This window comes from Gossypium raimondii, chromosome 5 (assembly GCF_025698545.1).
Source record: "Gossypium raimondii isolate GPD5lz chromosome 5, ASM2569854v1, whole genome shotgun sequence".
Taxonomy (NCBI): domain Eukaryota; kingdom Viridiplantae; phylum Streptophyta; class Magnoliopsida; order Malvales; family Malvaceae; genus Gossypium; species Gossypium raimondii.
The window spans coordinates 48,533,257-48,547,664 of NC_068569.1; the positions used below are offsets into that span (position 1 = coordinate 48,533,257).

Sequence of the window (14,408 nt, forward strand, 5' to 3'; positions counted from 1 at the left end):
ATTGAATTATTGACTAAATAAACTGGTAGTTAGTTGATCGTATCTCTTATAATCGAGACTAATCTCAGCTTGGTTTAGGTCTGATAAATGACCAAATTCGTGAATATTTAAATGTTGTCGAATTAAAAAATGTCTTAAACATGAGGCCCCGTACAATTTGCCTAGAGTTGATTGTTGCGTTGTTGAAACGATAGCGACTTAAGATGGATACCTTTCACCTATCGTGTAGGGAGTCTAAGACGTATATAATATTTTTTAAGTAAATAATTTTGTTTTTGTTGGAAAAAAAATGAAATCTATACATAATTAAAGTTTTATTATTACCAAATATTGTTGGTTGGTTTTGGATACTTCAAAATTTTAACCCACCTTCTCTAAGTAGAACTATCTTTTAACATATAGTTTTGTTTAACACGCATTGGCTTCCTAAAAAATTGGAGATTTTTAAACACCCCTATATGTAAAGTACTGTATAATATTGATTTTGACGACTCCAAGTAATAAATGCCGGCAACCGGCACCAAAGTCAAAGGGTGTGGCAGCGCCCACTGCTGTAGAAAGCCTTAAACGGCGGCTCCTCCCCTGTCCATTCCATTTCATTTCTCACTCTTTCCTGCGTCATTTTCTTTTCTTTTACATTAAAAAAGAAAAACCAGAAACCAAAGACAAAAATCTTCGCACAAAAAATCACACATTAATTCCTTTCCTTACGTTTGCTTTTCTGTCAATAAAAACAACGTCTATTATATCATATAACTTTATAACCATAACAACTACTCCACTTCGATTCCTCAGAAAGAAATCAACACTGTTCAAAGAAAATCAAAGATACATTTAAGCTTTTTTCTTTTGGTTTTTAGAAGAAGAGAAAATTTGGGGTGTGGAAGAAGAGAAAAATGGGGTTTGTTTTCTCCCTATTTAAGATGGTCTCTGTTCTTTTCCTGGGTTTTTTGGCTTTGAATTGCTTCACGGAGTTTGGATCAAATGCTCAAGTTTTGCCTGATAGTGAAGGTATGCATACTCTCTCTATAATTTATTCTTTATTTTGTTGTTTTTTTTTTTGAACAATAGTATTACTCTGTTTGGTTCCTAAGATTTCTAAGGGAAAAAACAGAGCATGCGAAGAAAATATAACTTTATTCTTCTCTTTAAGTTTCAAGTTTCTGGGATACCAAATTTGTCGTTTTGTTTTAAAAAAGAATGCTATTGTTCTGGATATAACTTAACAATTTTTGCTGCAAAATTTGAAGTTTTACTGAATTTGTAGCACAAATCTTTATTAAAAATGTCACACTACGAGGCCACGCTTTGTATTTTTTTGGATAATGATGGTTTAGTTTGTTGTTCATGGATAATACATGGTTAGATAACTCTGTTTGGTTGCTAGGAAAATTCTAGTGAAAGAAAACAATTATAATTCATCTTGAAGTATTGTTTGGTTGATGAGAAAATATGGGATGCATGAATAGAAGAAACTATTGGAATATTTCAAAAGAGTTCATTCTGCGACTTTGTTTTTGTTTTCTCTTGCTACTTTTCTGTTTGGTTTCTGGGAAAATAAATAAATGTTGAAAGACAATGTTATATCCTTGATCTTGTTGTTTCTACCAGTTTTTGATTGAAGGAAACATTCTAAAGATTTGTGTGAACCCCCTAACATTTTCTCAGCAAACAAACAAATGATCACTATAATTGTTTTATTTTTTAATTATTTATCAATTGGATTGATTATTTTCTTGGATCACATCAACTGGTTTTAGATTTTCTTTTAAAAAGAAAAATCTATTCTTTAAAGCTTTTTCAATATGTTGCTTTCATTGCCTCAAAATTTTATAATTATCAATTTAGAAAAGGAATTTCTGTTTCAAATCCATTCATATTCTTATTTTTTAATTTGCATAAATACTTCTTAGTACCTCTAACTTTACAAAAAATAAATCTCCTAAAATATATGGAAAAATTATGTTAATTTTTACTGACGTGAATGTCACATCAATAATTAATTAATTTTTAAAATTTTAAAAATAAAAAGGTTAAAAGCATAAAAATATAAAAATTAAATTTTCCATTCATTTTTGGATAATTTGATAAGTAATGCAAGTTTTAAAATTAAGGGCAGGTTCTTCATTGTTTAAAAAAAATATTTCTGACTCTAAAAGCACTTTTGGAAGAAAAGCTATGCAGAACAAGCTGTTTTTGGCTAAAATTTTTAGCTTTTTAGAAGTGTTTCTGAAAAGGAGAAGCTAAAAATTTTGTTTTTCCTCTCCTAAAACACTTTTGGTGCTTAATTACTTTTACACGTGCTTAATTACAAATGTATTAAAATTATTAATTAAAAATAAATTTTTTTTAAAATACTAATTATAAATATTTAATAGTTATATTTAAATATTTAAAATATAGTTTATATATTCTAATTAAATTTTATAAATAATTAATATTTATTGCTTAAAAATATTTAAAATTTATATTTCATATATTAAAATATTAACAAGTTATAATAAAATTTTATATTCTTACTAAAATATAATAATATTAACTAATTTAAATATTATTTAAATATATATTTGTTACTTGATAATAACATGTCTAAAATGGATATTTTATTTCTCAAAAGTACTTTTTAACTGTAATGCTAAACACTCAAATTTTAAATTAAACTTTTCAAAAGCACTTCTCAAAAGCACTTTTCCACAGTACTTTTCAAAAGTATTGCCAAACTAGTCTTAACAAATACGAAAAAATAAATAAAAGACTAAAAGAACTTATTTTTGTAAAGTTGAAGGGCCAAAGAAATCATTATACCTTTTTAATTCAACTTTGATGGCTTGATGTAGTAAAATGGTCCCAATCCTTGGCCTACAATCTGGACATTATCCCTATTTGCCTTCCATTGTTTGTACAAGTTGATATAGTAAATTGGCCTACAATTTGGATATTTTCCCTATTTGCCTTCCATTATTTCTACAATTTGGATGCAAGTAGTTTATGTGAATATTGAACACTTAGTTTAAGAAAGTCAGAGCCGTAGGATGGTTTCAGTCAATGGTTAAATTACATATGATGGGCTAATTATTATATGAACTATGAATTATTGTTTGATGGGACTAATAACTTTTTTTGTGGTGAATATACCCGAGAGGTCCCTCTATTATAAGGATTTGATCAAATTAGTCCCTCTATTATTACATGGATTAAGTTAACCTCGTACTATTCAAAAGAACAAAATAACACTAAATTAGAAAGGAGTTAGCATTTACTAAATACAAAATGTCATTTACAATTTATCAAAATTAATATATTTGAAGTTTTTGTAGTTTTGTAAATGAAATCTTTTGTATGGAGTTGAACATCAATAGAAAATAATAATAATTTTCAAGACATTTTTATACGGCAAATGTCAAGATTTGGGCCTAATTGTTTCTTTTTAATGGTATAGGGACTAAATTGTTTCATTTAATGATAAATGGACTAAATTGATACAATCCCTATGATATAGGGACTTCCCAAATACCTTAACCCTTCTTTTTCCAGTATATATATTTATCTGTTTTCATGCTGCATTTTAATAATCATAATATACCCTTAATTGATATTTAAAAATATTTTGACTTGTTAAATTAGACGAGATCATAGAATACTTTGAATTTTCCTTTTGTTAAGCAGTAAAGGTGGAGTCAGATTTTGAAATTCCAGGCTAAAATATGCTGTTAGTCCCTTTACTTTAAAATTTAATCCCTATATTTAAAAGTTAAAATTAAGTCCTTTTACTTTTCTAATTTAAAATCTCAATCATTGTTAGTATTTTCTGTTAAGATATGTCAACTTGGCATGTTGATTAGAATGCTCTCATATGATTGGCAAAAATAAATATGTTAAGTTGATAAATTTTAACAGAAATTAAACAAAAATAATAATGATTTTACTAGAGGTTTTAAATTTAAAAAGTAAGAGGAGGAAAGAGACTAAAATTCAAATTTTAGATATGTATAGGGACTAATGGCATATTTTAACTTAATTTTGACACTAAAATGAGAAAAATCAAAATCCCAGAGTGACTAATGGTGCAAATATGGTTAAATTAGAATTATATTGGAGGGTCAAATGAGGTGAGCCATCAATCATTAGGCTTAGGTAGTACTTTTCAAGGTTATTACAATCTCATTTATTTCACGCGTCAAATGTTTTTAAAGAACCAATGGACAATTTTCGGTATTTATATTTATTTATTTAGATATATAAATCTAATAATTAGATTTATTTTACTTCCGATCATGACTAAATTGATCGGTCAGACTAATTGGATCGAGAATTTATTAGTATGCCTAAATAAAAAGATTGAAAGGAAAATTGCTTGAAATTTGTAAAAATCGAAAACTCGAACAAAAATTAGTAGTTGAACAGGTTGAATTGATCTAATAAAAAATTATTTTATTTAATTTTGATGAATTTTTAATTAAGTTGATCTAAATGATTGGTTCGAGAACTAATAGTCTTATCGGTTCAACCATTGGTTCAATTAATAGAACAGTGTATATGGCAATTTAAGATTGTATCATATTATCACTTGAAAATTTATGTAATTTTAAGATCTTAAAGTGTTGTGTGATCAAACTTTTATATTTTTCAAGTTAAAGGGCCAAAATGAATTTAGTTTTTAAGTTCAAGTACCAAAGAAAATGAGAAAAGCATAAGTACCAAAGTGGACCTAGTTGTTAAGTTCAGGAGCAAAAAGTTATATTATATCTTTATTTATATTAGTATTTAATGGTACATGTGTTTTTACGCGTTTAAATTTTAAATTTTTAAAAAATATATTTTTATTATTTTAATTAATTTTTAATTCATTATTTGAATTGTTAAATATAATTAAAATATATTAAGTTATTTAAGAATCCAAATATAATAAACAGAAAATATCAAATATTTGATATTTTGTAGATCAATAATTTTCTTAATAATATTAAAAACCCAGATCATAATAAAAATATTTGTACAATTTTAACATACAATATAATTTTACTCTATGTAATCATCATTTAAAATAACTAATAAATCCTATTAAAATATATAAATTATTTTGATAATTCAAATATAAAATGATATATTGTAAAATAAGCTTTTTGCTATTTAATTTTTATTTTTATTTTCTTAATACTCAATAAATTAACTATAATAATTTATAAACAATATGTAATTAATAGGAAGAAAAAATAATTATTTATTTATATAGATTTATTAAATAAAAAAATTTCAGTAATGCTAAATAAGTGATTAACTGACTAATTATATTAAATTAAATTCTGCAACAGTGGAAACTCTTCAAACGGTATTTTCAAAGATGCAACATCCAAATGCTTCAAGAATCAGCCCAACCTTTTGCAGTGAAACTTCATGGAATTATACCATTTCTGATCTTGTTGAAAGCAGTATTGCATGCGACTGTTCTGATGCAAACAACACTATATGCCACGTCACTCAAATGTACGTACATCCCTTTTCTTCATTTTTAACCAATTCCTTTCATCTCTTTTATTCTATCTTTTTGCTGTAACAGCTTGATAAAGGGTCACAATTTGACTGGAATTCTACCATCTGAACTTGGAAATCTTACACGCCTGCAAGTAGTGTAAGTGAAATTCAGTTGATTTGATTGCTTCATTAATTTACTTTACAGATATTGAGCATCAGTATGGTAGAATTTTTTTGCTTTTAATATGTTGTTTGAATTAGAAGGTGAATGTTGGAAGTTACTTATCAACGTTTCCCTTGTTGAACAGCGATCTCACTCGTAACTATCTTAATGGTTCAATTCTGTCGAGTTTATCTGATCTCCCTCTCACCAATTTGTAAGTTATTAGTTTCAAATTCCTCAGTTTAAGACCTTCTGTGCAATTTGATCATTTTATCCACCAATGGAGTTAATATAACTGATTGGTCTTTCTTTATTGCTTTAGGTCTCTTCTTGGGAACCGTCTTAGCGGTCCGATTCCTCCGGAAATCGGTGATATTTCAACTCTTCTAAACCTGTAAGTCTTAAGATTCACAAATCAGTCTAATTGAACAAAGAGTGCGTTATAGTATATTGATTCCAAATTGAATGTTGATTTTAGGGTTTTGGAAGATAATCTGCTTGGGGGATCATTGCCTTCCAATTTAGGAAATTTGGGCCGCTTGGATAGATTGTAAGTTCTTTTCTCAATCGTTAGAATGTTTCATTCGTGATTAACATAGACAATGTTATGAATTTTGCAAATGGAAATTTTGAGATTTTCCCTTGTTTGAGAAAAAAAAATGTTCTATGAAGTGAAAATGTGACCTAATCTGTTCTTTACTATTCGAATGCAGCCTTCTTTCTGGAAACAATTTTACAGGCAGAATACCAGAATCGTTTGGCAATTTGAAGAACTTAACTGATTTGTAAGTATTACTGTATTTCAATGTTATGGCCACAATTTACGATTTTGGTTCTTTCTGTCATTGACATTCACGATCGATATCACAATTGATCGAAAATGCATTTTGCAAATCCCTGATCTTCTGAAATGCTTCTTATTGCAGCCGGATTGATGGAAATAGTTTGTCAGGGAGGATGCCAGATTTCATTGGGAATTGGACCAAACTTTCAAGATTGTGAGTATCAAATTCAAATGCTTAGCATTTTAATTTAAGACGCTAATTTAAAATCCAATCCTATTTTCTTTTGCTTTTTTAATCTTTCATTGTTATTTAAGAAACTTCAACTCTCTTGCAGGGATATGCAAGGCACATCAATGGAAGGGCCAATTCCTTCTACCATATCTGAGTTAAAGAACTTAACTGAATTGTGAGTCTTCTTTCTTCATATAGACTTATGTTACCTGAACTCAGGGTTTATTAGATACGAGCATATGTCTGACATGAGAATACTTCCTTTTTGGAGGTTACACCTCATACCCTTGTCTGAATATACGTCAGACACAAGTGCAGACACTTGTATTTTAGTGAAAATGAAAAGTTCGGGTAAAATTTGAGAGATTCAAGGTCCAAGATAAACGTATCAAGCAACTGTTAAGTTTCTAATATCTAACCATCGTTTCAGGAGGATATCCGATTTGAATGGGACAAGTTCGGCTTTCCCAAATTTGGAGGGAATGAAAGATATGAAAGAATTGTGAGTTGACAATGAATTACTATGAGAATTTTTTTTTCCATATGACTTTTTAGCTCACAAGAGGATTTGTTTGAATTTGGTGACTCAGGGTGCTACGAAATTGCTTGATTACTGGTTCAATCCCTGCCAACATAGGGGAAATGGCATCTTTAAAAACATTGTAAGTTGCATACTCATTATAGTTCCTTAGGAGATGCTTGATAAGATCAGAGTTATAACTAGGGATGGTAAAGGATAATGCAGATTCGATTACTTGGAGATATTGAATTGCCTCTTTTCTTTTTTATTTGCACTATATTTGGATTTGGATATTATAATTTCTATCCTCAGCGAATTTGGAGTGGATATGGATATTAACCTACAAATATAAATTGTTCAAATCCACAATACTTTCGCAGATGATGGATTCAAATATCCGAATCCATTATTTGAATCCACTTTACTTTTTAAAATTTTTACTTAAATCACTGACCTGCTGTCATCCTTAATTAAGTTGAACATTACATCACAATTGTATCATCTTGATTTGTCCCCATTATTTTGCATTTTTCTCTTAAACTGAAAGCTCAAAAAAGATTGTTGATTAATTGAATATACTCATCTCTTCAGATTTAGTTGCTCATCATGAAAACAACTATGTTACTGAACTCTTCATCTTCTCTAAAATACCCGTATTCAACATCTATATATTCGATAACTTAGGTGTGAGGGTATGATCTTCCAAATATATGGAAAAAACTTGAAAATTGAGCTTACTTGTAGGACACTTATTCATATCCGATACTTACCCAAGTCCGGATAACTAGGTAACCAGTGAGACATCTGTAAGATGTAATGATTGTAACTTTCCCTAAAATTCCTTGAAATGCTGAACTGTTACTCATAAAACGCTTTTTGATTATTATTTCTATCATAGGGACCTAAGCTTCAACCGCTTAACCGGTCAAATTCCAGGGACAGTTGAGGATTTGGCAAACTTAAATTTCCTGTAAGTCTATAAAAAAGTAAATTTCCAGCACGATTAGAACATCGAAAAAGCTTACTTTCAGTAAGGCTATGCTATTTTATCTCGATATCTTTTTGCTTCATGTATGACAAAAACTGAGATGTTCATGTATGATGATATTAGGTTTCTGACTAACAACTCATTGAGTGGAGAAGTACCTCCTTGGATATTGAACAGCGACAACAACATGTTGGTTCATCTCCTATCGACCTTGTTGTGAATGTTGATTGTTTTTTGTTGACTTTTAGTTAATAAACTTACTGATTTTTTGAAAAAAAAAATTCATTGCAGAGATTTGTCTTATAATAATTTTACATCTTCAGCCCAAACAAGTTGCCAGCAGGCAAATGTGTAAGCCTGTTGATATTTTTCTTTCATTTTCATAATCATTTGACGTTTAATGTGTTCATCTTCTGTATTCTCTAAAATCCTCCAATTATCACTTAACAGGAACTTAGTTTCAGGTTCCTCATCTGCAGCAAATAGTGACTCGTAAGTTTTATTGCTTTCGTGTGTATCTCTCTCTCCCTATATATATATATATGTTTATTTCCATTTTGGTGACTGAACTAAGAAAAACAACTGGTCCTAAACCTAAATATATATAATTTGCAGAGCTCCTTGGTGCTTAAGGAAGGACCTTCCTTGTCCCCGAAACCCTGACCGTAAGTATAACTATTTTCAAATCAATCTTCATGTGCTTCTCATCAGAAATTTATGATATATATATGTATGTCTGTATTTGCAGACCATTCCTTATTTATTAATTGTGGAGGAGAGGCTACAACAAGTGTTGATGGAGATGACTATGAAGAAGATTTAAGCAACTCTGGTCCATCAACCTTCTTCAGTTCAGCAAATAAGTGGGCTTATAGTAGTACCGGGGTTTATTTAGGCAACGAAGGGGCTCCTTATACTGCAAGAACTTCATCGGCTGTGAAGGGCTCGGAATTCTACAAAACTGCACGTATTGCACCACAATCACTGAAGTACTATGGCTTATGTTTACGACAAGGCAATTACAAAGTTCAGCTTCACTTTGCTGAAATAATGTTTTCTGATAATCAGACATTTGACAGTCTAGGAAGGCGGTTATTTGACGTATCAATTCAAGTATGTATAAATATAACCCTGTTCAAGGACCCTTTTTCTTGAAATTCAGATTTGGAAGCTCTCCGAATGATTGCAGCTGCTGAAACTCAAATTTTATACAGGGACAAGTAGTTTTGGAGGATTTCAATATCGTGGAGGAAGCCGGTGGTGTTGGAAAGGGCATCACCCGGGAATTCAATGTTGATGTAAATGGAAGTACTTTGGAGATCCACTTATTCTGGAGAGGGAAAGGGACTGCTGCCATTCCTAATAGAGGGGTCTATGGACCACTTATATCTGCTATTACAGTAACACCAAGTAAGTACATATCGAATAAAAAACCAGCTCATTGCTAACTTTTCATTGTCATATATTAACTGTTATCTCATGGTTTAGACTTTAAGGTCGACACTGGTAATGGGTTATCTGCTGGAGCTATTGCTGGTATTGTGATTGGCTCATGTGTGATTATCGTCTTGTTATTGATCATCCTCCGACTGACTGGTTACTTGGGTGGAAAAGACAATGAAAACAGTGGTAAGAAACCAAATCTTAGCGCCTGCAACTTTCTACTCGATTCGAGCATAAACCCAAATGGGCTTTAAACCCCATTAACCGAATACTATAATACGAATGACTCAAACCCCGCCTGCCTGGCAGTCTGGATATTCCCACAAGAACACTCTCCTTTATTATCATCTCCATAAATGAATAGTAGAATCTGTTATTGTTTAAATATTTTGATCTTTTTATGTTGCAGAGCTTCAGGGGCTAGAACTTCAGACTGGCTATTTCAGTTTAAGACAGATTAAGGCTGCAACAAATAACTTCGATTCCACAAATAAGATTGGTGAAGGAGGATTTGGGCCAGTTTACAAGGTAATAATTTTCATCATTTTACTGTTAGATTGGAAGCTCTATTGTTATGGTATTCAAAATACAGATGAACTGCCTAGATTATGGTACATCCATTCTTTATGCTAAACTTTTTTTTCTTAAACTTCATTCTGTTTGATTGTAGGGTGTACTGTCAGATGGTATGGTGATTGCAGTTAAGCAGCTATCCTCTAAATCTAAGCAAGGAAATCGCGAATTTGTGAATGAGATAGGGATGATTTCAGCATTGCAACACCCGAATCTTGTGAAACTTTATGGTTGTTGCATTGAAGGAAATCAGTTGTTGTTAATCTACGAGTACTTGGAAAATAATAGTCTTGCTCGTGCCCTTTTCGGTAATTTCTTTCACTAACATCTTATATAACATCAAAAACTATTTCTAGATCCATAATCATGACTGTCAATCCCTCAATTTTGTTTTAATAATTTTCATTTCAGGTCGTGATGAACACCGGCTTACCTTGGACTGGTCTACACGAAAGAAAATATGCTTGGGGATAGCTAGAGGGCTAGCTTATCTTCATGAGGAATCAAGACTAAAAATTGTTCACAGAGATATTAAGGCAACAAATGTGTTGCTTGATAAGGATCTAAATGCTAAGATCTCCGACTTCGGATTAGCCAAGCTCGATGAAGAAGAGAACACTCATATCAGCACCAGAATAGCAGGAACAATGTAAATCTCCCTCATTTTGCATTTCCTTTAACTTTATTCAGATTTAAGCCACATCTTAGTGACGTTTTATTATGTGTTTCTTATCAGAGGTTATATGGCACCGGAATATGCAATGAGGGGTTACTTGACTGACAAGGCAGATGTTTATAGCTTTGGTGTTGTTCTTTTGGAGATTGTTAGTGGGAAGAGCAACACAAATTACAGGCCTAAGGAGGAATTTGTTTATCTCCTTGATTGGGTAATTTTTGGTTTTTGACTCTAATCTGTGGTTTTGATTCTACAGTAGTTCATGATCACTTCATGAACTTTTTTCATGAACCTTACATGTTATGCAGGCCTATGTCCAGCAAGAGCAAGGAAACCTTTTAGAACTTGTGGATCCGAGCCTTGGTTCAAAGTACTCAAATGAAGAGGCTTTACGGATGCTTAACATTGCTCTTTTATGCACCAATCCATCTCCCACTCTAAGGCCATCAATGTCTTCGGTTGTAAGCATGATGGAAGGCAAGATTCCTGTCCAAGCTCCATTGATCAAGCGAAAGGATGCGGACCGAGATGCGAGGTTCAGAGCCTTTGAGATGCTTTCACATGACAGCCAAATGAATGTCTCGATACATTCGCATGACAGCCAGGGTCCGAGAAGCACATCCATTGATGGATCATGGATTGATTCTTCAATATCTCTACCAGATGAGACTCAACCGCATTCTTCATCAAGAATGCTTCTAGAAAAACCCTTAGAGAATAATTGAATGATTTCTTGGTTTAAAATTCTTTCCCTTTTGATTTAGATTCTTTGTAAAGGAAATATATTAAAATGTTTTGCTATAATGTTTCTTGAATACGTGTAGATATATTAAGTTTGATGTGTGTTGTATTTTGTAATTCTTTTATCGGTCATGTAAAAGTATTTTAATATTTTATATGAAACATTTAAATCAAATAACTAAAATAACACTACTTCAAAAATTATATGTTTAGGATTCAACCCATGAATTAAGAGAATTTAAACATTTATCTTAGATATGGAAGGAGTAATCATGAGTTTTGAAAATTGATTGTAAAACAGATATAGAGAATATAAAATTTAGGGTAAATTACACCCATAGTCACTCTAAAATAAGGCCTATTCTATTTTGGTCACTCCAATTTTTTTCTCAATTTTGTCACTCTAAATGAGATAATTGTACGAATTATTCACTGTCGTTAAAATTCCATTTTCTTTTAATGAAATCATACCTGTGTTTTCAGCTAGACGGATCTTTCTCGTTCTCGGCTTTCAACCGAACGATCTTCTCTACTATTCTCATATCATGAATTGCTTCGAGTATGGGCTCGAACAAATTCGAATCAAACACAGAACTAAAAATTATTTACTTTACTTTTAGTAGGAAAACAAAATTCTCTCTTTAATAGAAACTAGTAGATTTGTTATTTCGAAAATAAAATTTATATTTAGAAAATAAATTCTCACTATTTTCGGGTAGAATAACAATATCTCAAAGTTGTTTGTTTAGATCGGTGCCATCTATTTATAGGGAGAAGAAGTGAAACCCTCTCCTGTATCGAGTCCAATTATAAACGCTTCTTGGACTTTTAACCCAACACTTTATAATTTAATTTATACCAATACATGTTTTTTTCTATTTTTCAAAATAAACATCATAAATTAATTTACATAAATAAATTTTCCAATTAAATAATTTTCATCAATTCAATTCTAATTCCGTTAAAATCATGGTAATTTTACCATAAAAGAATCTATAATAAAATATATTTAATATTTCTACATTCAACGAATTCACAATAACCAATTAATTTCATTTCATTTTCAAACTTCAATTAATTAGTTAATTAGTTAATTAATAATTGAAAAACCAAAAATTAAAATTTTAGGTCATTTTCATTTAGTAAGAAAACCACCTTCATTTCGAATGTTTCTCATTTATCTAACATTAACATTTCTATTAATTTATGTTCATTTGATTTAACATGCAATTCATTTCCAATTTCAACGAGCTAGTGGAGGGATCGATTGGACATATACAATTAGGACTCAAATAATTTATAATTAAGTTTCAGTTTTCACCTATTAATTATAAACTCATTTAGTCACGAAGTCATTCCATTATAGTATCGTGACTGAGCTCTCCCTAATGACATACCATTACGAAAGTAACTTGATTTGTACTTGTCCAATGACCTTGACAAAATATATATTTAATTTTAGTTAATATTATGCTTTATTTTTTTGTTATATTTGTTCATATTTTGAATTTCAATTTATAATTTTATATTGATGTAATATAATGAATACTAATTTAATTATGTTTCATATAAATTATATTAAACAAAAATATAATAAATAATTATATAATTTTGAAATTTATATAAGATATTAATATAAATTAGAAGAAAATTTACAATGTTAATAAGATAATCATCTTTATCATACAATTATAATTAAACATTTGAGTTTGAAATCATGATAACTCATAAGTCACAATTAAGTCAACGTAGAATTTTGTTGACATGAGGAGTACTTGTTTTGTAAATAGAAATTGTGGCTAAACTAGTGCTTGGAATTATGGTCACCGTTTCAATCATAAAATTAAAAGTATGAAAATAATAAAAAGATTGTCGAGATTGTTTACGCAGTTCGACCTTAGTTTACGTCTATCGGGTTTTGCCCAATGCAATGATCCACTATCTTTCTCATAGTACAACTAATGATTTAAGCCCTAACACTAGTCTAACTCTCACAAATTTAGTGACCTGACCGTTGTACAAATACTAGATCACTCTCCCACTAAGCTTCCCCCTTGAAAGCTTAGTTTTACAATTCAAGAGACTCTTTTAATTGCTTTAAAAAAATAATGCACACATAAAATAGTTCCTTACTTGAACCAATTTGTGTTGTATCAAGCTCTTAATCTCTTGGTTACTCTCTTATTCTCTCAAATAACCTAGGCAAAACTTAAATTTATGTAGTACTTAAGTTTTCTTTACATAAGAGTTACAATCTAATCCGATGACATGCCAACTATATCTAACTTTGCCCGAATAGTTAATAGGGCACCAATGATCCAATTACATGTAATAACCAATTCACATATCATATCATATCTCATTTACTTTCATCATCAATTCACATAATGTGCCATTATCAATTTCATATCATGTTCATTTATGTTTAGGGCATTTCAATTCAATTCTCAACACATTATCATTCAACACGAAACAATTCATACGACAAACATAAGATTACCTCGATAATTAATCATGCAATCAACACGTATATGCATAAAAATATAATGATATCGAATTATAAAAGTACAAACTGAATTTCCCACAACTCGCCTCCGATTCTCGACTTTTCCTTCTCTCACGGTAGCCCAATGTCTTATTAGCTAAGTTTGATAATTCAATAGTAAAAATAGTATTAGTTTACACCCAATTTAAATCCAAATACATAGCCACTCTTATTTTTTATTTTATCCAATTTAGTCCCTATACCTGAGATATTCAATTTTTCGATATCTAACGTCGGGTCAAAATTCGATTTCACATATTTCCATTGGTGA

General features: G+C 30.4%; 1 protein-coding gene across 1 annotated transcript; it reads left to right on the top strand.

The window, feature by feature from the left end:
• The first annotated feature begins 476 nt into the window (after positions 1 to 476).
• LOC105766316 (probable LRR receptor-like serine/threonine-protein kinase At1g53430) lies at positions 477 to 11,717 on the top strand. The gene is made up of 24 exons (XM_012585723.2): positions 477 to 1,011; positions 5,313 to 5,484; positions 5,558 to 5,629; positions 5,781 to 5,849; positions 5,958 to 6,029; positions 6,114 to 6,185; positions 6,349 to 6,420; positions 6,562 to 6,633; positions 6,755 to 6,826; positions 7,082 to 7,153; positions 7,242 to 7,313; positions 8,070 to 8,141; positions 8,283 to 8,348; positions 8,451 to 8,510; positions 8,610 to 8,651; positions 8,775 to 8,824; positions 8,908 to 9,272; positions 9,374 to 9,569; positions 9,648 to 9,788; positions 10,012 to 10,130; positions 10,273 to 10,483; positions 10,587 to 10,824; positions 10,912 to 11,062; positions 11,160 to 11,717. The coding sequence occupies exons 1-24, from the start codon at positions 897 to 899 to the stop codon at positions 11,574 to 11,576; spliced, it is 3,060 nt and encodes a 1,019-aa protein (XP_012441177.1). The 5' UTR covers positions 477 to 896; the 3' UTR covers positions 11,577 to 11,717.
• The last annotated feature ends 2,691 nt before the right edge of the window (positions 11,718 to 14,408 follow it).

Coding starts and splice junctions, on each gene's coding strand:
- LOC105766316 (XM_012585723.2), top strand. CDS start 897: ATGGGGTTTGTTTTCTCCCTATTTAAGATGGTCTCTGTTCTTTTCCTG. Junction 6,827..7,081: donor TTAAAGAACTTAACTGAATT/GTGAGTCTTCTT, acceptor CCATCGTTTCAG/GAGGATATCCGATTTGAATG. Junction 7,314..8,069: donor ATGGCATCTTTAAAAACATT/GTAAGTTGCATA, acceptor TTTCTATCATAG/GGACCTAAGCTTCAACCGCT.